Raw genomic sequence first — 22,845 nt, forward strand, 5'->3', positions numbered from 1 at the left:
TGAATGGATTATTTAGGTCTGACCTGAGATTGCACAATCAGATTGCACAGTGTATGGCCGATCTGCCCTGTGACCGATAAGGATACTTCCTGGCTAAGTCAGGTCAGCAGAAAGTCCCCCCCCTCTGTGCTATCAGGAAAATCAATCCATCCACATCAGCTAAACCCACAAACAGAATAGGTGAGGCTTGTAATCTCATTAGAGCAGGAGCCCTCCTCAGCAGGATCCTGTGCCCCTGCCCTGCCCCCCCACCCATGGGCCAATCAGTGATTATCAGGGCAGAGCTCTGGCTGGCAGGATTACAGGGACAGAGATGAAGGCAAGGCAGCCAGCCAGCAGTGCAAGGGTTAATTTGATCAGGGGAGGAGAGCCTAGGCACAGCAGGGTGGCCCTGTGTCACATGCTCACCTGGAAGGGGAGGGGGAGGGGGAAAAAAAGGAGGATCTTCCCTTTTTTTTTTTTTTTTTTCTTTTGCAAAGGGAAACAAAAATTCATAACAAACAAATATTTGCAAACAAGTAGCAGAGTGAGTGCTGTGCAGGAAGAGCCTGCCCTGCCCCCACCCAACTGCCACTTCCCAGGACTTTGCTGAGAGAGCTTCATACTGACCGCCCGGGAGAGGTGCTGCCTGCTGCGGGCTGGAGGAGGAGGAGGAGGAGGGGAGCCGGGCTGCTGAGCTGGGAGGTGACGGAGGGAAGTTACTGCTGATCCCCAGAAGCTGGAAGTATCCTGAGGAGCCCTTCTATGTCCTGCTGAGCCTCTCTAGGACCATCGGAGCCTCTATAGAACCTTCTGAGCGTCTGTAAGACCACTTCTGAGCCTCTATAGAACCTTCTGAGCCTCTCTGGGACCATCGGAACCTTCATAGAACCCTCTGGGACCATCGGAACCTTCATAGAACCCTCTGAGCCTCTCTGGGACCATTAGACCTGCTATAGAACCTTCTGAGCCTTCTTGGGACCATTAAACACTCCGTAGAACCTTCTGAGCCTCTCTAGGACCATTAGACCCCCTGTAGAACCTTCTGAGCCTCTCCGAGACAATTAGACCCTCTATAGCACCTTCTGAACCTTCCGGGACCATTAGACCCCCTGTAGAACCTTCTGAGCCTTCCTGGGACCATTATACCCTCTACCAGACTTTCTGAGCTTCAGTAGGACGTTCTGAGCCTCGCTGAGACTAGTAGACCCTCTAGAATACCTTCTGAGCTTCTCTGGGGACCATTCGACTATCTATAGGACCTTCGGCGCTTCGGTAAGACACCCTGAGCCACTCTGGGACCATCGGAACCTCTATAGGATATTCTGAGCATTTCTGGGACCATGGAAGCCAATGTCGGGTCATCGGAGCTTCTATAGGACCTTTTGGGAGCCTCTGTGGAACCATCTGAGCTCCTTTTAGGGTCATCAGAGTCACTGTTGTTGGGTCATTCTAGCCCCCCTAAATTGGAACCACTGTCGGTTCATCAGAAACCCCCCAAAAAATTGTTGGAGCTTCTGTAAGGTCATCAGAGCCCCCCTGATATTCTCAGATCTTCTAAGGGTTGTCGGAGCTTCTGTGGGGTTGTCGGAGCCTCCATAGGACTGTCAGAGCCCCTGTCGGGTCATCAGATCTACTGCAGGGTTGTCGGAGCCGTTATAGGATTGTGGGAGCCGCTATCTGTTCATCAGAGCCCCCTCAATTGTCGGAGCTTTTGTCGGATTATCGGCGCCCTCTTCCCCTTTGCTGGACCCTGCATGGGGCTTTACTGAGAGCACTCCGGCCATGGGAGGCTGCATGGGAAGACCCCGGGGGGAGAGCCCGAGATCCCAATCCAGATCCTCCGGTCACACCCGCAAGAGAGCAGGTAGGTCGATTGTTACATGTTAAACCGCCTGGGGGCGCTGTAGAGGAAGGGGGTGACACTTGCTCCTCTAAGTGTTCTCTTCTCATTATTGGGTTGTAGTGTGAAAGTGGTAGAGTAGAGGGGGTGGAGGGTTAGACCCTCTGCCAGGTTTTTATTGCATCCCCTCATTAGGGGAGGGGGGGGGATTCATCTTTTCTATTTGAAATTATTGTAAGGTGAGGGGACACTCCAACATTTTAGGGCTCCTTACTACTTACTAGACAACTGTGTAAGAGAGTGGAATTCCCCCACCACTTTGGGAGTTTTCCACACATTGGAACAGGAAGTGCAGGAAAATTTTGCCAGTGTTACTCAGAAAAAACAAAAAAACCATCAGAGGTTTTAATCCTTCCCTGCTCTATCTAAGAGATGTGGATATACAAAGCTGATCAACCCCCACCATGGTTTGTGTTACATTGATCCATTGTGTGTGTGTGTGTGTGTGTGTGTGTGTGTGTGTGTGTATAATATATATATTTTTTTCCTGCTCCATAGGGGGGTCGCTTATACAGCACAACCACCAATCACGAAACACCTTGCATTTTTACTCAATGGATGCAAGGAGTTCTGCGTTTGGCCAAGCTGGAGAGGCAGGGTGATGACATCACAATCGCCTCCTCATCCAATCGGAGAACGAGACCCAGAAGACCGTGGCGGTCACTGTCGTATCGGCAACTACAATTTCTGGGATCGCTGTGATTTCTGCCCGCAATTCCAAATCCCACTGCAATAGTGGCAAAAGACACCACTTATGTTTGGGTGCCATTAATTTTTTTTTTTTTTAATGGTACCTCCAAATGCAGTGCGGTTTCGCTGCGATAAATTGCACAGAAATCTGTATGGTGTGAAGCTTTTCACCCAATAAAGGAGCTTCTGGTCGGCGATAAGCTTCACAATGCGGTTTGCCGCATGGGAGGATCGCTGAAGAAGTTTCCGGTACTACAATGATCGCCGCGTCCTGAGCCAAGCCCTGCTCTGTAGTGGGATCGCTCCATGCAGTATGGCCATGGCCACCAATCACAGAACACCTTGCATATTTACTCCAATGGATGACAAGAGTTCTGCGATTGGCCAAGCTGGAGAGGCAGAGTGATGATGTCACAATCACATCCTCATCCAATCAGAGAATGAGACCCAGGAGACAGCCGAAGGTCACTGTCGTATCGGCAACTACTACTGTGACTCTCTGCCTTCGCGCACCGTTCGTATCTGGCGAATCGCCGTGATTCTGCCCGCGATTCCAAATTGCACTGCAATAGTGGCAAAAGGCACCACGTGTGTTTTTTTTTTTTTTTTTTTTTTTTTTTTTGTTTTTTGGGTGCCATTCATTTTTTAATAGAACCTCCCAAATGCGGTGCGGTTTTTACCACGATAAATCCGGAACTAAGCTTGTCGCCCAATAAAGGAGCAGGAGCTTTGCAAAAAACGGTACCACGTTTTAAGGTGTCGTTAAAAAAAAAAAAAAAAAAAAAAAACGAATGGCACTCAAACGCACGTGGTGTGATGTGCCACTAGCGCAGTGTGTTTTGGAATTGCGGCAACTCCAAATTGCCAGATGTGAGCCCGTTTTCACAAGCGGAACGTTCTTCCAGCCCCCGAGGCCTGGAAGGATCAGGTGGTGTACAGAGGCAGGAAGTCCAGGTTGCAAAATTGTGTACAATGTTTACAAAACGTGACAATTTGTTGTGCAAACTGCCAAGTTTCTACACGTGACGATCCGGCCCGGACCTGTACTGCCACCAACGTTTTCTTGTGTGGTTGTTGGTGGTGCTTTTTGTTTTGTTTCTTTTGTTTATTTTTATTTTTTTCCGGCTTTGCATTTTGCGTTCATACCTGAGCGTCACCTCTTATGTGGTATTTGGTATTAACGGCAGTTTATTTAATTTTTTATATTTTTGCAAGATTTTGGCACTTTTTTTTTTTTTTTTTTTTTTTTTTTTTTTTGTTTGTGCTATTCGTGTGCTGAAGTAGCGTAATTTCAAAACAGCACTGGTGTGAACCAGGAGGGCTTAAGTGGACCGCCCGCCTGCCCATTTTGAGGGTTGTGTGGGGGTCTTTTTTTTTTCTTCACTTTGACAGGCTCTAATGAGGAAAGTGGCTGGGCCTGCATCCTTTTAGAAGTGATTTCCCTTTTTTGGGAGGATCTCATCAAAAATGACTTGTATCTTGGTGCAGACTTCTGGGAAAATCAGTGAGCCAATCACGCAAGCAAAAAAAAAAATGACATCTCTGGGTGGGGGGGGGGGCTCTCTGTATACCATCTGTGTACACAGCGCCTCCAGGTGGCCATATTGCATTTTACAGAAATCAGCGGCTGCAGATTGAAAAGGAAAGGGAATTTTTACATTTTTAATGACGTTCATTTACAAAATGACTTGTGTAGCAATTTGTATATGTTTAGATTTTTTTTTTTTTTTTTTTTTTGCTATTCCCCCCCCAATGAAAGTGGATTTACCTTTTTTTAAATCTAGAGGAGATTCTGCAATCGGATTGTATGGTGTATGGGCAGCTTTCAGCCCAGGTTCACACTATACCGGGCTGCGGATCGCACAGGAGCGCTGTGCGTCTCTGTTCCCCGTTTCAGGGACGAATCGGGGCCGATTCTATGCCTGAATTGGGCCCTGAAACGGAGCCAAAGACGCACGGTGTTTTTGTGCAGTGCGCACCGCAGCCGCCCCCCGGAGATATGTGAACCGGCTCCATAGGGAGCCAGTCACATTCTCCTACTATGCGAATTAGATGCGGGGAAACGCACATCTAATTCGCATAGGTGTGAACCCGGGCTAAAGATAAAATTCTGATGTAAGGATACAACACAAGCCTGTGCTCTTTGCAATGAGGGGAAGGGTTATTGGATTGGCGCTGACAACACTAATAATAATTTTTATTAATAATAATAATAATAATAATAATAATTTAATATTATAAAGGATTTATATAGCGGCAGCAGTTTTATGCAGCGCTTTACAACATGAGGACATCCAATACAATTACAATAATCCTCCTCGGGGTGACAACACTGCCCCCTATGGGAGGGAGGCCTCTGAACTGGCAGGATGACTACTATTTTTATTCTAAGTTATAGGACATTTAAACCCCAATCAGGGCCGGATTTCCCATAAGGCACTGTAGACATGTGCCCGCTGGCGCCCTTCCTAGAGGGGGCGCCCACCACCATGTATTCCGGGACCGACATGTCTGCTCTCCTCCCCTTCTTGCTGTGACCCGTGTGTATGACGTCACTTCGGGGTCACCCTGTCACTTACCCCGGCTAGCATAGCCAGGGAGGGATGTGATGCGATGTGCATTGCTATACATTTAGTGGAGCCCAGAGGAGACATGGGGGGGGGGGGGGGTCTTTTTAGACCCAGGAAGTCTCATTACAGAGAACCTGTCACCTAAAAATCATCATATAGGGACAAAAAGTCCCAAAAAAGACAAAAAGATTAAGAAAAAAAAAATTGTATATAAAGCTACACCCAAGCATATAAAATCCCCCCCACCCCCAAATTTTTTTCTCAACCTCCCCCCCCCCCCCCCCAAACATAAACGCATATACAAGCATTGGACGTCTACTTGTGAAGACATTGCGATACACCTGTTAAATATCGCCGCGCACAATGGAGAGAGAGAGAGAGAGCAACAATTCTATCAGCGGATCTCCTCCGTAACACTGAACTGATGACCTGTAGGGGGCTTATGAAGTGTAAAAATATCGGGTACTCAAGTTTGTCGCCGTGTCATGGGCACACGCAAATTTAAGGTTTGGTATCTATTTACTCGGTGCGACCTCGTCTTTTATATTTTACCAAAAATGTAGGTCATTTATTGCGTTGGTTTACCCTAAACTTCACTTTATCGCTTTAGTGTGTTTTGTGTTTTTTTTTTTTTTTTTTTTTTTTTTGACATATAATCACACACATAGGTTGGACTTGATGGACTTGTGTCTTTTTACAACCTCACCTACTATGTAACTATTTTACTGAAATGTCCAAGACCTTTGCAGTAATTTATCAAGAAAAAAAAAAGTTGTTCCTGCTGTCAAGTGTAAGGGCTCCTTCTCCCTACCTGTGTGATAAAATCATTCGATATATTGTGTGAGCTGGCGGTGGTAGGGGGGAGGGAGGGGCGGGGGGTGGAGCCTTGTGATGTCACAAATCACTGCTCACCAGTTTTTGTTTTTTTTTTTTTTTTTGTTTTTTTTTAATTGGAATGTAAAAGTGACATCTCGGTTATTCCAATGCACTGCGGTGATATCGGTACGGATTGTGACCTCAGGTGACACCTTGCAGAAAAATGCAGAATGTCTGCATATTTATGCAGCACACCCCCGCCCCCCCCCCCCCCCCCTCCGTCAAAGGCCGCGCCTCAGCGTGAACAATTTGAAATGAATGGCATCTGAACACGAACATTTTAAGTGCGTTTTTTTGAAATTGCGGGCAAAATCGCGGCGATTAAAAACCGCCCGAACGCGTGGGAACAGAACCCTTTTTTTAATGCGACGCACCAAAAACGCACCGTCACACCTGCATAGATGTGAACAAAGCCTTGGGGCAGGTTTCCTGATGGCGGAACCCCCACCTGCGTGATGAGTGTCTGCACAGCCGCCTGTGCTTTTTATGGAGAGAAAATGTGACCAGGTGACAACGCATGAGGAAAGTTGGGGGTGGGGGCAGAGTGTTGTCACCCCCCCCCCCCCCCCCCCCCCCCATAAACCAGGACTTTTTTTATGGTGGGATCACCAAGGATTGTTTTACTAAAAGCTGCAACGTTAAAAGCCAAATAAAGACAAATAAAATGATTTGTATCGCGCTGAAGCTTATGTAAGATTTCGGGCCCCGTTCACACGACGCGTAGCCAGGAACGTGCAAATTTTTTTTTTTTTTTTTTTTTTTTTGCACAATATGTGTCATGCATAGGGCAGCCCATTTACTTCAATGGACTGCCCTGTGCGTGTTTGTAACCGAAAAAGAAGCTTGTGTTTCTCTAGGCTGCATTCACACCTGAGCGTTGTGTCTTTGAGCGCTTTTATTGGCACATTCTTTGAGCGATTTTGGCACATTTGTATGCGCGATCCGGGCTTTTTTTTTTATTTATTTTTTTTATACAGCGTTTTTAAACCTTTCATTAGCCAATAGAGAAAACTATCATCTGTTGCATCATTTGCTGCTAGGCTTTTTTTTTTTTTTTTTGTAGCTTTTCCATCAGCTTTTATTCTTCTTCTTAATAATAATAATATTATTATTTTAGTTAGGATTATTTATTTTTGTTGGGGTGTTAATACTACATAATACCCTAACAAATTATTATTATTTGTTAGGGTTATTTATTATATTTATTTTTGTAAGGGTGTTAATACTAATTTATTAATTTTATTATTATTATTATTATTATTATTATTATTGAGTAGTATTAACACCCTAAAAAAAATTACCCTAAAAAAATAATAATAATTTTAAAAAATGTAAAATGCATGAATAAATGAATACTATGTAAACATAAATAATGAACCCCCATTTTTTTTTTTTTTTCCCCAACTATCCATCTATTAATCTTCTGCTCTTGTTGTTTTTAAAGTGGTTGTAAACCCTTTACAGCCACTTTAACCTACAGGTAAGCTTAGATTAAGGCTTGCTTGTAGGTGCAAGAAATATCTCCTAGACCTGCACGGTCTAGGAGATATTTGTAATTTCTAATGCGCATGCGCCAGAGTTAGAAAGGGCACGCTGTGCCATTTCTAGCTCGGGTCATGCCGTTAAAGGCGGCTCCCGCACGCAGGCCACTCCGGCCAGTCACAGAGCCGGAGTTCGCGGCCCCGGAAGGACGAGGGGTGAAGAATGGACGCTCGCTACTAGCAAGGAAGACGGGGACATCACAGGCTTCTCCTGCAGGTAAGTGTCACATAATTGGGCTGCTATGCGATGCATAGTAGCCCATTATGCTTTACCTTTGCAGGGAAACAAAGAGGAAGTAACGCCCATCAGGATTTACTTCCTCTTTAACTTTGGATAGTAAAACATTTTTTTTTTTTCTGCCGGTAAATCCCTTATACAGCCCACTTCCTGTTTCTTGTCTGGTCATTTAGTCCTAGGCTTATGACATCATGCACCGCTCTCTATCACTCTCGTGAGAGTTTGCCAGGAAGGGAGTCATAAGAGGGCCAATGAGAGCTGCAGAGCTGGAGGTGTGCCCATGTGTGTCTGTGTAAATCCAGGAAGTGAACAGGCAGCAGCTTCAGCTGCCCACAGTTAAAGTGGTTTCAGCCAGACTCAATGGAGGGAGATTTCTGCAGCATATTTGGCAAGTACAGAATATATATATATATATATATATATATATATATATATATATATATATATATATATATATATATATAAATATGCAAAGCAGTTGGAGAAAAAGCTTTAGAATGGCAAAGATGTTTTTATTACAAATTATGTGAGCAGACTGCAGTTCCTCTTTAAAATCAAATAAATATAATAATAATTAATATAATAATAATAATAAACAACTAAACCCTAACACAAGAAATATATTATTATTAATGTATTTTTTTTGTTTGGGTGTTTTTTTTTTTATTCATAATATTTAAAATATTTTAAGGGTAGGAGTTGATATTTATAAATTTATTTATGATGATTTTTAATTATTTGTGTGTGGTGGGTTTTTTTTTTTTTTGTTTTTTTAATTTGACGTTTATTCATATATTATTACTATTTCTTTTGTGTCTTGCCGTATTTATATTTATAATTACAGCACAATTCTGTTGCACTGCATTTTGTCATTTTTAGAATGAATGGCACCCAAATGGGCGTTGCGGCGATTCCAAATCGCCAAGTGTGAATAGGGCTCGGTGATTGGGTGGCCGTGTACTTTTAAATTCTGCGCTTTTTGTTTCTTTGGATGTGTAAGATGAGGATCTCATGTGAGTCTCGTTACACTTCGTCACCTAATTCTCTATTCTGAGTCTCACACTTTGTCCTTCGGTATAAATAGAATCTAATCGCACGTTGTGATGTATCTGCGCTGTGATCCTCTAAGGAGGCCGCATGGGACCGATCCAAACAAACCTCCCCCCCCCCCCCCCTTTTTTTCTTTTTTTTTGGTTTGTATTTTTTTAGATATTTATGCAGCACATGACATGATCTCAGCAGAAATCTGCACTGTTTTGAGACTTGGCCGCTCCCTTCCTTTCTTGTCTATTGCAGCCCATGAGGTACTTTACTACTAGGACATGCATAGTAGGAGTGAGACCACTGAGAACCTGATTTGTTACAATGAGCAAAGCCTCTTTCTTTCTCTTCTATCTACATCTGCCATCCTTCCCTGTATAGCATGTAGAGATTCCAGCCTTGTTAAATATACAGGGGGTCCCCGGGTTACAAACAAGATAGGGACTTTAGGTTTGTTCTTAAGTTGAATCTGTTTTGTAAGTCGGAACAGGTACATTTTTTAAGTGTAGCTCCAGCCAAAAAATCTATTTTTAAGTTTTGTAGATAGCATAGGGAAGGGTTATCACCCCTGTAACATTTGTTTTGCTGTCTGTGCCCCTGTTCAGAAGATTTCACCTCACTTTCTGTCCCAATGACAATTGGATTTTGAAAATTTGGGGTTATTAGGGAAATAAGGATAGGTGATAAAGCATCAGTGGAGACACCTTTTTCCCATATTAACGCTTACAGGAGAGAATTTCCCTTCCTAGGGGTAGATTTCCTCTCACTTCCTGTTGTCTCCCTCCGTTTGTAAGTAGGAGTTGTTTGTAAGTCGGATGTTTGTAAGTAGGGGACCCCCTGTATACATTATGAGGAGCTCTGATTTCCCCCCCCCCCCCCCCTTTGGAAAGCCCAGAATATCGCTTTATAAGCTGACCATACATGTTGATTGTATAATGTATGTAGAGTGTGGACCTCCTATAATAACAGCTGAACTCCGGACATTCTTCCCACTGATCACCAATGTAAGGAACATTCTTCTCACTGATCACCAATGTAAGGAACATTCTTCTCACTGATCACCAATGTAAGGAACATTCTTCCCACTGATCACCAATGTAAGGAACATTCTTCTCACTGATCACCAATGTAAGGAACATTCTTCTCACTGATCACCAATGTAAGGAGCATTCTTCTCACTGATCACCAATGTAAGGAACATTCTTCCCACTGATCACCAATGTAAGGAACATTCTTCTCACTGATCACCAATGTAAGGAACATTCTTCCCACTGATCACCAATGTAAGGAACATTCTTCCCACTGATCACCAATGTAAGGAACATTCTTCTCACTGATCACCAATGTAAGGGACATTCTTCTCACTGATCACCAATGTAAGGGACATTCTTCTCACTGATCACCAATGTAAGGGACATTCTTCCCACTGATCACCAATGTAAGGGACATTCTTCTCACTGATCACCAATGTAAGGAACATTCTTCTCACTGATCACCAATGTAAGGAACATTCTTCTCACTGATCACCAATGTAAGGAACATTCTTCTCACTGATCACCAATGTAAGGGACATTCTTCCCACTGATCACCAATGTAAGGAACATTCTTCTCACTGATCACCAATTGGTCTTATCAGAAGTTATTTTAAAGGTTCCTCTGGGGTAAAAGGTGAAAGGCCGCACACCATGATGCGTTTTCTTACCAATCTTGCATCTGATGTTTTAGTGTTTTTAGCAGCTCATTATTTTCACTTGGCTGCCTTAACACAACACTTGTTATTGCACATTAATGCCCCACGGAAATGTAAAAATCGGGCCCCTAGGATCCATTACAGGAATGATTACAGTGAACATGGATTGCTGTGATTGGCTGGGATAAGACTTTTTCCATACTCCAGCTAGATATGAGGATATAATGTTTAATGCTTCTAGAGATACAATGTAACCTTTGTTCTGTGATGTAAGCAGCTTCTCCTCAACACAAACAAATAGTTATTTAACCGTATACACCGAATCATCGCCTTCCTTCTAGATGTTCCGGAATGTTCCAGGTATCTCTGCTATTGGAGCTGGAACTGCATGAACCTTCAAATGAACCTTCTTATCCCGACACCCGGGTCAGAGTATAATCTACTGTACATGGTGGATAATCCAACCAAATCCCAGACCAATTCTCACTTCTCACATACATGTAAAAATCGAAAACCCCAAACATCATTTTTTGTAAGCAGAGGCCCCAGAGAATAAAATGATTAGTGTTGCAATGTATTATGTCACACAGTATTTGCGCAACGGTTTTTCAAATGTAATTGTTTTGAAATGAAATACACTTTGGTGAATTTTAATGCACAAAAAACACAATATAATACCCAATTGTTTGGTAGAGTATAAAAGATGTTAAGCCAAGTAAATAGATACCCAACATATCGCACTTTAACACACTCATGGAATGGCGCCAAATTTACATTACTTAACCCCATTTGCCGACCATACGCACATATGCGACCCCACTGGACTGGGATATATTTTTTTTTTTTTTTTTTTTATCACGGGGCTGTATATTTGTGTATCTCCCATTTTGTGCTGAGAGCGCGCCACGCAGAGACCAGGGTCTGGCTGAGAGCCCCGGACCCCCATTCTAACGATCGGGACCCGGAACGTCCGATTCCGGGTCATCTGATCACGGTGATGGCCTCTGATTGGCTATCGCAGTGATCCGTCACTGTGAAGCTCCGCCCCCGTGTTTTCTGTCTCTTGAATGGACGAGAGAGATGCATTGTATCACTTTCTGTCCTTGCAGAGATGGAGGAAAAAGAAATAAATAATAAGGCCTCTTGCACGCAATACTCCTGTTTTGAGCACCTTTTTTTTTTTTTTTTTCAGCCATTTTTTTTTTTTTGTATGTATTTTCGCGCATGTGCATTCGAGCATTTGCACGTGCGCAAAGGTTTTCTCGTGTTTACAATGTGTTAAAGGACATTTGCGCACAAATGTGCGCATACACGCAGATTTGCATGCATGAGGTGTAAATTACTGAGTAAAAGTTCAGAATATATATATATATATATATATATATATATATATATATATATATATATATATATATATATATATATATATATATATATATATATATATATATATATATATATATATATTCTGAACTTTTTATATATAATTTTTTTTTTTTTTTTTTTTTTTTTTTCATTTTACTGAAGAATACACGGCGCTTGTTTACACGCCTGTGTGCATAGGCACTTTACAATTTAATGGGCTGTATTTTAGCTCGTAGTACTGAGCTTTTTCAAGCTGCGGTGTGCAAGAGGTCCTAATAATAATAATAATAAAAAAAAAAAAAAAAAAATGCCTAGATCAAGGTTTGATCTTGCTAAGTGCCAGGGTTAGTGTTTTGGTCAAAGGTCAGCGTCAGTATTTCTACTGTGTGTGTGTGTGTGTGTGTATATGTATATGTGTATATATGTATGTATGTATGTATGTATGTATGTATGTGTGTGTGTGTAAAAAAAAAAAAAAAAAAAAAAAAAAAAAAGGAAGAGAAAAGAAAAAACCCCACACCTATACCAACTGACATGGAAAAAAAAAAAAAATTTTATATATATATAAAAATCTGAACTTTTGCTCAGTAATTTACACCTCATGCATCCATGTCAGTTGGTATAGGTGTGGGTTTTTTTTCTTTTCTCTTCCTTCCTTTTTTTTTTTTTGGTGATCCTACCAAAAAAAGGCAAAACGCGTACTATTGTTTCTGGGCTGTGTTACGGGTACAAACATTAACTAACGTACACATGTGTGGTATCACTGCGATCGTCAGGAGCAGGAGAATTTATTTTGGGTTGTTCTTTAGTGGTAGGTTATGGTAATAGTAAGAAATAGACAGTTACATTTTAAAAATCTATATAATTTTGTTTTGTTTTTTTTTTTTGTTTTTTTGGGGCCAGTTTTCCTTTTTGATTTAAAAAAAAAAAAAAACCGGGAGCTATCCATAACTAATTTACCATCTAATGAAAGCCCGATGTGTCCAAAGTAGTTGTGGTGATCTGTACAGTTTTACTAACACATGTCAAAGTTGCAAAATTGGGCTTAGGCATTTAGATTTGTTTTTTTCCCCTTAGGCGCGAGGGGGTTAAAAATCTCCATATGCGATGATTTATAAGCGTTTAGAGTTACAGAGGAGGTCTGGTGCTAAAATTATTGCTCTCGTTCTGACGTTCGCAGCGATACCTCACATGCGGTGCGCACGCCGTTTACATATGTGTGCGGGACCCACATGTGTTCGTCCTTGCACATTGGGATGAGGGTGCCTTTTTTTATTTTTTAATCTCTTTTTGCTGTCAGAAGGGATGAACAACATCCCCCTGTTATAGCATGGCCCATGACAGGTCCTTTTTATGGAAAGACCCCAAATCTCTCCTCTGCCCTGCAAAGCATCTGATCAATCCAGGAATGGTTTGATCAGATGCTTGCTCAAGCCAGTAACATCCTGTTTCCTTAAGACCGAAACTGGAGGTGCCGAAATCCTCGTTGCTTCGGGTTTCCAACATCATACAGTGGGAGGAACAACATCCAAGTTCCTTTCATTGTGTCCCAGGAATTGGATGTCTCCGGTCCCATCCTTACCGGGCTCATTGATCGCACAGGAGAGCCTGGTAAAGGCGACGGGGGAGGGGTGGGACGTCCTTCTGCTGCCTGTACATGTAATCCAGCAGCTTCTCAGCCACTAGGATTACTTTTTACATTGAAGGGCATCGCGGGCACTAAAATTCATATCTTGGTTATTGCTGCAGCGATGACCAAGATGCACTATATTGCCTAAAAGTATTGGGACGCCTGCCTTTACAAGCACATGAACTTTAATGACATCCCAGTCTTATGCCCCGTACACACGGTCGGATTTTCCGATGGAAAATGTCCGATCGGAGCGTGTTGTCGGAAATTCCGACCGTGTGTGGGCTCCATCGGACATTTTCCATCGGATTTTCCGACACACAAAGTTGGAGAGCAGGAGATAAAATTTTCCGACAACAAAATCCATTGTCGGAAATTCCGATCGTGTGTACACAAATCCGACGGACAAAGTGCCACGCATGCTCAGAATAAATAAAGAGATGAAAGCTATTGGCCACTGCCCCGTTTTTATAGTCCCGACGTACGTGTTTTACGTCACCGCGTTCAGAACGATCGGATTTTCCGACAACTTTGTGTGACCGTGTGTATGCAAGACAAGTTTGAGCCAACATCCGTCGGAAAAAATCCTAGGATTTTGTTGTCGGAATGTCCGAACAAAGTCCGACCGTGTGTACGGGGCATTAGTCCGTAGGGTTCAATATTGAGTTGGCTCCGCCCTTTGCAGCTATAACAGCTTCAACTCTTCTGGGAAGGCCGTCCACAAGGTTTAGGAGGGTGTCTATGGGAATGTTTGACCATTCTTCCAGAAGAGCATTTGTGAGGTCAGGCACTGATGTTGGACGAGAAGGCCTGGCTCGCAGTCTCAACTCCTAATTAAACCCAAAGGTGTTCTATTGGGTTGAGGTCAGGACTCTGTGCTGACCAGTCAAGTTCCTCCACCCCAAACTCGCTCATTCATGTCTTTATGGACCTTGCTTTGTGCACTGGTCCAAATCATTTGGTGGAGGGGGGGATTATGGTGTGGGGTTGTTTTTCAGGGGTTGGGTTTGGCCCCTTCCAGTGAAGGGAACTCTTAAAGTGGAAGTAAACCCTCCTATCGTTTTCAGCCAAAGAAGCCGCCATCTTGGCCTCTGTTTAGTCTAGAACTGCCATGATGCTGCACATGTGATCCGTTATGACACCTCCCATTGGATGGTTTGACAGTTTGGTTGAGAGCACAACCAATGGGAGTGTTACATTTCCGGCATGTGCCAGAAAGGTAACTGTTTTATGGATGGGTTTACTTCCGCTTTAAAAAGGTTGTAAATCCTCCTGTAGTCATTTGTACCTTTTTTGGGTAAGCCTAGAATAAAGCTTACCTATAGGTACTGTAAATATCTCCTAAACGTGTACCGTTTAGGAGGTATTTTCTATATACTGCGCCGATGATGTCATCGGCACATGCACTCTGAAGGGACGGCCACCCATGCCATGTTTCTTCAGGAGTGTGTGCCGTCACCGTTGGCTCCCGCACGCATGCACGGGAGTGACGTCACACGGCTCTGGCCAGACACACAACCGGAGTCCGTGGCCCCGGAAGGAAGACGGGCGAAGATAGATGCGGTCTGCAGCGGGGACGACGCAGGCTTCGCTTGCAGGTAAGTGTCACATAATGTGCTAGTATGCGATGCATGCTAGCACATTATGCCTTTACAGGGAGAGAAATATATATAATATATATCTGTCCAGGGATTGCTGCACTTAAAATGTATTGATTTTCATGTAATTATTTACATATTTATCTCGTTCCAAATAACAGTTTCGGGCTACAAAGCTTTTGCCCTTCTTCAGATGGGAACAAGATGTATACTGACAATATTCTCACTTCATTATGTTACATTTCACACCAGAAATCCATTAGGCATCAATTAACCAATTAATCAATACAAATTATCATAATTATTTTCATCCTAAATAGCAGAGAGACGGCTCAACGAGATGCAGTCACACTCCAAATCACACAGAAAAAGTTCCATTTATTCTAATATTAAAACATACAAATCGACAAGTGTCAAAAAAGTACAAAATAAAAAAATATATAAAATCACCAGCAATACATTTAAAAAAAATAAATGCAAGTCAAAATCCGAGTTTAAACCTCCTAGGTTGTAAAGTATCTAATCTATTTATCCATTGTACTTCCAATCTTTTTAGTTAGTTCCCGATTACCCCCCCCCCCCCCTGTTTTTATTTAGGGAAAACTGCATCAATGACCATATATTTCACTTTTGGATACAGTGTGTCCCATCTCAACATAATGTAGCTTTGTGAGTTTATCCCTTAGCGCCGGTTCACATTAGAAGCGGCACGACTTGCAGGTCGCCTCACCGAGGCGACCTGCACACGACTGCCGCGGCGACTTGCAAGACGACTTCTGTATAGAAGTCTATGCAAGTCGCCCCCAAAGTAGTACAGGAACCTTTCTTCTAAGTCAGAGCGACTTGCGTCGCTCCGATTAGAACGGTTCCATTGTACAGAACGGGAGGCGACTTGTCAGGCGGCTAGGTCGCCTGAGAAGTCGCCCCCGTGTGAACCGGCTCTTACTGAATACTTACGTCTGGCAATTCTGTCTTTTGTGTTTTTTTTTTTTTTCCACCAACATATAAATTTCCACATGGACATTTTATGACATACAGTATATCACATAAGAAGTTTGGCATGTATGATATCCTTTTTATTTCAATTGTATTGCCTCTATGTGGATGTGTCAAAAACTCCCCCTTCATTATTGAATTTTATACAACTTAAAGTGGGGTTCCACCCCCAAAAAAAAAAAAACTACATGAAAAATTCTAAAAAAAAATACAAAAAAAACATTTGGATATTGGAAATGCCTGTTGCTAGGGGGTCCCTCGTAGTCTGCCTCTTTCAGTGATGGTGACATCACTTCCCCCTCGGCACAGGAAGGGCTCAGCTCTGCTCCCTCCCTCCTGTCAATCATCTGGGACCCATTACAGGTCCCAGGTGACCGAGCGGCCAATCACGGCACGTGGCTCCGCTCGCGCATGCGCAGTGGGTGCCAGGCTGTGAAGCCACAGCCCGGCGCCCACAGTTGCAATGCCGGCGCCGCTGAACGGAGGGGGAGAGGAGAGGGGCTTCGATCCCCCCGCATCGCTGGACCCAGGGACAGGTAAGTGTCCAATTAAAAGTCAGCAGCTGCAGTATTTGTAGCTGCTGACTTTTAATTTTTTTTTTTTTTTGACTGGCCCCCCTCTTTAAGCATGGATAAGATCCTGACCAATCTGCTTTGTATGGTCCTGCCTTTGACGCTAAATACCTGGGTTATGGCAGCAGCTAGCTGCCATAACCCCGGTACCTTTGGCAACGCTGTGCGTTTCTCTTTAAGATAACAGTGGTCTCAGCAGCGAATTCACCGCAAGATTACTTTTGGCGGCGGAAGAGGTGCCCACCCCCACCCTCCGCCACTTACCGGACCTGCCGGTAGTGGCGGAGACGAACGCATCCTCTCCCATGGATGCCTGGCTACCGACTGAGGGGAAGATGGCCCCCGCTCGGCTCCAAACGTCACTTCCGCCCATAGGTCTTAAAGTTAGAACTTTTTTTTTTTTTTTTTATTGCATTTTAGTGTAAATATGAGATGTGAAGTCTTTTTGACCCCCCCCCCCCCCCCCAGATCTCATATTTAAGAGGTCCTGTCATGCTTTTTTTCTATTACAAGGGATGTTTACATCAAAGTGACCCAAATGTTTTTATTTGTTTAAAGTAAAATAAATAAGAAGAAATTAGGTAGCGCCCGCATATGAAAACAATGTTCAAACCACACATGTGACGCATCGCCGCGATCGTTCGTTCAAGCAAAAGCAATAATTCTAGCCCCAGACCTCCTCCTGTAATTCAAAACCTGGTAACCTGTAGAAATGTTTAAATATCACCTATGGAGATTTTTAAGGGTAAATGTTTGTCGCCGTTCCACGAGTTTTGAAGCGTGACATGTTGGGTATCAATTTACTCTGCGTAACATTATCTTTCACAATATAAAAAAAAAATAAAAAAATCAGGCTAACTTTACCGTTGTCTTATATTTTTTTTTTTTTTTTTTTTTAATTCAAAAATGTGTATTTTTTTTTTCCCCCCCAAAAAAGTGCACTTGTAAGACAGCTGCGCAAATACAGTGTGACGCGTAGTTTTGCAAAATGGCGGTCGTTGCAAAACTACGCGTCACACTGTATTTGCGCAGCTGTCTTACAAGTGCACTTTTTTGGGGGGGAAAAAAAAATACACATTTTTGAATTAAAAAAAAAAAAAAAAAAAAAAAAAAATAAGACAACGTTAAAGTTAGCCTGATTTTTTTTTTTTTTTTTTTTTTTATATTGTGAAAGATAATGTTACGCCGAGTAAATTGATACCCAACATGTCACGCTTCAAAACTCGCGGAACAGCAACAAACTTTTACCCTTAAAAATCTCCAAATATATATAATATATATTTTTTTTTTTCTAAGTAATTTTCGAGCAAAAAAAAAAGATTTTTAACTTGTAAACACCAAATCTCAAAACAGGGCTTGGTCCTTAAGTGGTTAAATATGACACTATCACTATCAATAATTTTACCAGTATTCTTTTTTTATTTTTTTTTTATTTTTTTTTTTTGTTCGATCTTGGATGCGAAATATTGGATTTGCATCAAGACGAATAATACATTTTGATTTTCAGTTAATTGTCTCATTATTTCTTTCTCATATTTTACAGTATCAATAATAACAATGGATCCACCCTTGTTGGCAGCCGATCCGCCTAGCCGACAAGGAGGCCAGTGCCAATTTTTCTTCATAATTCAAATTATTTTGAGAATGATCTATTATCGATCGATCTTGTAAGCCTTGATTTCCAGTTTAGTTTTCCTTATATATAATTCTACTGCTGCTACTGAAGTAGGCGGTGTAATATGACATTTATTTATCAAACTAAATATATATATATATATATAAAATTATTATATTATATTCCTGCTATATTCCTGCTTCAATACAAAGTCATTCATAAATTCTTTGGGACAAAATCCCAAACTAATATTATTATTATTATTATTATTATTACTACATAGCATTTTACAATATAAAAGGGAGACAATACAGTTACAATACAAGAGGATTAAGAGGGCCCTGCTCAGAAGAGGCTAATATTAGTCAATGGAGTGGAGGAAATATTATGTACCATATTATTTTTTTATGATTTTGGTCTTGTTCAGCCTTCGAGTTGTCACACTTCCACCCGAATTTCGATCCATGTATGGCCAGCTTTAGTTATTTGTAGAGAACAAGGCTAAGGAAAGTCGATTGGATTTACTAAAGGCAAATATACTCCAAGTGCGGTGGCTCCAGAGCTTAGTAAATGAGGTGAAGCTTCGCCTTGCAATACCCAATACCCAATTTCTTGCAAGGAAAATATAAAAAGAAAAAAAACAGCATTTGTTTTGCTTGCACGTGATTGGATGATTAAAATCAGCAGTGCTTCCCCTCCAGATCTAGAGCAACTTGCAGTGCAAGGTATATTTGCCTTTTTAGTAACTCAACCCCCCCCCCTCCCTGATTTCCTACCCTACAAAAGACTGGAAAAACCTCCTCTGTGCGCAAATTATCTGAAGTAAAATTGCGTTGGGTTCAACATCTGTGTCTAATTTGAAGAGTGAAGCTGCCTGTGGATGGTGCCGAGTCAGAAAGTGACTATCGTGTCCAGACAGATTGGCTCTAAGGAGGAATGTTGAGGCTTTAAAGCGGCTTTTGAAGCAGAATAGTCAGTAATGCTGCACGTTGGACAACCATGTGTGGCGTGTCCGTTACTATCGACATGAAAAATAAATGTTTCCAATCAAATCTCCAGGCTTCGGGTATAACAAACAAACTGGTAATTTTGTGTGTAATAATCGGATTCTTGGCTGTGGTAGGTAATCATATGTCACCTCTGAGTTGTTGATCTCTACGTGCCGGTTACACCCTCCATTTATGTCCACGTGTGAGATTGTTCACCGCTCCCCGGAGACCTTTTATTAAACAATGACTAAGATAGAGGAAGGCTCAAGGTGACCGGCCCAGCCATGGATACAATGTAACTTTGTTTCACTTTCCTTAAAGTGACACTAAACTCTGGATAAAAATAAAAAATTAAATTCAGAAAAGTCCCTTCTGTTGCTCTCCGTCTCCTCCAAATGACTGTGGGTTGCAGACCATGTAGCATGGGCTGTGGGCCTTGTTACGTAGGCTTTGGGTTGCGGACCGTGTAGCATGGGCTGTGGGTTGCGGACCGTGTAGCGTGGGCTGTGGGCCGTGTAGCATGGGCTGTGGGTTGCGGGCCGTGTAGCATGGGCTGTGGGTTGCGGGCCGTGTAGCATGGGCTGTGGGTTGCGGGCCGTGTAGCATGGGCTGTGGGTTGCGGGCCGTGTAGCATGGGCTGTGGGTTGCGGGCCGTGTAGCATGGGCTGTGGGTTGCGGGCCGTGTAGCATGGGCTGTGGGTTGCGGGCCGTGTAGCATGGGCTGTGGGTTGCGGGCCGTGTAGCATGGGCTGTGGGTTGCGGGCCGTGTAGCGTGGGCTGTGGGCCTTGTAGCGTAGGCTTTGGGTTGCGGACCGTGTAGCATGGGCTGTGGGCCGTGTAGCATGGGCTGTGGGTTGCGGACCGTGTAGCGTGGGTTGCGGGCCGTGTAGCATGGGCTGTGGGTTGCGTTCTGTGTAGCGTGGGCTGTGGGCCTTGTAGCGTAGGCTTTGGGTTGCGGACCGTGTAGCATGGGCTGTGTAGCATGGGCTGTGGGTTGCGGACCGTGTAGCGTGGGTTGCGGGCCATGTAGCATGGGCTGTGGGTTGCGTTCCGTGTAGCATGGGCTGTGGGTTGCGTTCCGTGTAGCATGGGCTGTGGGTTGCGTTCCGTGTAGCATGGGCTGTGGGTTGCGGGCCGTGTAGCATGGGCTGTGGGTTGCGGGCCGTGTAGCATGGGCTGTGGGTTGCGGGCCGTGTAGCATGGGCTGTGGGTTGCGGGCCGTGTAGCATGGGCTGTGGGTTGCGGGCCGTGTAGCATGGGCTGTGGGTTGCGGGCCGTGTAGCATGGGCTGTGGGTTGCGGGCCGTGTAGCATGGGCTGTGGGTTGCGGGCCGTGTAGCATGGGCTGTGGGTTGCGGGCCGTGTAGCATGGGCTTTGGGTTGTGGGCTGTGGACCAGTGTAGCACGAGCTGTGGGCTGTGAACCGTTTAGCGTGGGCCGCAGACCGTGTAGCGCAGGCTTTGGGTTGTGGGTTGTGGGCTGTGGGCTGTGGGTTGCGGACCGTGTAGCGTGGGTTGCGGACCATGTAGCGTGGGCTGTGGGTTGCGGACCGTGTAGTGTGGGTATATATATATTATAATTTTGGGGGCTCTAAGTAAATTTTCTAGCAAAAAATACCGATTTAAACTTCTAAACAAAAAGTGTCAGAAATAGCCTGGTCAGCAAGTGGTTAAGAAATCGCCGTGTTTTTTAAAGGACATGTTGGCGCCCGTGAAAATTGCGTGCAAAACTGCGTCACAGACCCCAAATCCAACCCCCGGTGTGCTGAATAGTGAAGGGCTCGGCTATGCAATATTTATTGATCGTTCTGTTTTCCCGATCTCTTGTCTTGTAGGCGTTTTTCATGATTTTGTATTGCCAACTATATTCTCCTGACCAGACGTGACTGCGGGTGATGGTGATCCTCGTGGTGATCATTTCAGTAAAACATTTAATACACATGAAGATGCCTCTCGGTAGGATTTTCTGCTGCCTGTTAACAGATGTTTTTTAACAATGTGTGTAAAAAATAAAAGGAAGGTTTGGAGCTCAGCGCTGGGCGGCTTCTGTGGAGAGGCGCTGATTTCACGGGTTGGGGGGACCATAAATGACCAATGCAATAAACTGGCTTCTTAAACCACAACTCGGCATCAACTTTGTTTTGATTTTAAAGGGATAGTCCACCTTTTTGTAACAAGCCCACCCACTCGCTGTGCATTTGTCGCGGAGGTCAGAAATATTGGCTTTTTCTTTTTGTTTGATGAAATTGACGTTCTCTAATCCCAGACGCCGTGTGTAACAAAGGAAACTTATCTGCAGAATTTTAGCTTGTGAGTTCCTGAGTGTGAGAAGAGGCCGCACTCCATTGGTAATTCATAAATTAGGCCACAATTTTATTTCCTGCAACCACGGGTCACAGTCAGAAACCAACACTAATAATGCTGTTATATATTCATTAAAAAAATAATGAAGAACTTATCAACTCTCTCTTTGTGGTAATGCATAGCTACAGTGCAATGCCAATCAATCCCACTACTATGGGGCACTATTCCTCCCACTGATACCAATGATGGGGCACTATTCCTCCCACTGACACCAATGATGGGGCTCTATTCCTCCCACTGACACCAATGATGGGGCTCTATTCCTCCCACTGACACCAATGATGGGGCTCTATTCCTCCCACTGACACCAATGATGGGGCACTATTCCTCCCACTGATACCAATGATGGGGCACACCAATGATGGGGCTCTATTCCTCCCACTGACACCAATGATGTGACACTATTCCTCCCACAGACACCAATGATGGAGCACTATTCCTCCCATTGACACCAATGATGGAGCACTATTCCTCCCATTGACACGAATGATGGGGCACTATTCCTCCCACTGACACCAATGATGTGACACTATTCCTCCCACTGACACCAATGATGGGGCACTATTCCTCCCACTGACACCAATGATGGGACACTATTCCTCCCACTGACACTAATGATGGGGCACTATTCCTCCCACTGACACCAATGATGTGACACTATTCCTCCCACTGACACCAATGATAGGACACTATTCCTCCCACTGACACTAATGATGGGGCACTATTCCTCCCACTGACACCAATGATGGGGCACTATTCCTCCCACTGACACCAATGATGGGACACTATTCCTCCCACTGACACCAATGATGGGACACTATTCCTCCCACTGACAGCAATGATGGGGCACTATTCCTACTCCTCCTGACCCCAGGTGCTATGTAATTTTTTTTTTTTTCCCATTGACCACCAATCTCGAGGAATTATTCACCCCCCCCCTGATGCCAGGACATTTTCTACTCCCACTACGCCCCAGCTCTTCGATTAGAAAGTTTGGAGACCTCCGGTCTAGTTATAACCTTTGGTGGAATATCGAATATGAAGTTCAGGGATTGCTGTTTCAGGCTTCCCTTTTACATTTTTTATTAATTACTTTTCATTTGCTTTCATTAGATGCCTTCAGATGTTCCTCCGGTCTGTGAGCTCGGCAGACGCCGCTTTTCTCTAAGTTGTAACTTTAGAAGAAATGC

General features: G+C 43.6%; 1 protein-coding gene across 1 annotated transcript in view; it reads left to right on the top strand.

Moving 5' to 3' along the window:
• Positions 1-482: 482 nt before the first annotated feature.
• Positions 483-22,845, top strand: part of UBTD1 (ubiquitin domain containing 1) — an 85,405-nt gene continuing 63,042 nt past the window's right edge. The window contains exon 1 of the mRNA XM_073595457.1: positions 483-1,846. Within this exon, the coding sequence (XP_073451558.1) occupies positions 1,765-1,846 (82 nt within the window). The 5' untranslated portion in view covers positions 483-1,764. The remainder of the gene's footprint in view (positions 1,847-22,845) is intronic.

Source organism: Aquarana catesbeiana, linkage group LG08 (assembly GCF_042186555.1).
Source record: "Aquarana catesbeiana isolate 2022-GZ linkage group LG08, ASM4218655v1, whole genome shotgun sequence".
Taxonomy (NCBI): Eukaryota; Metazoa; Chordata; class Amphibia; order Anura; family Ranidae; genus Aquarana; species Aquarana catesbeiana.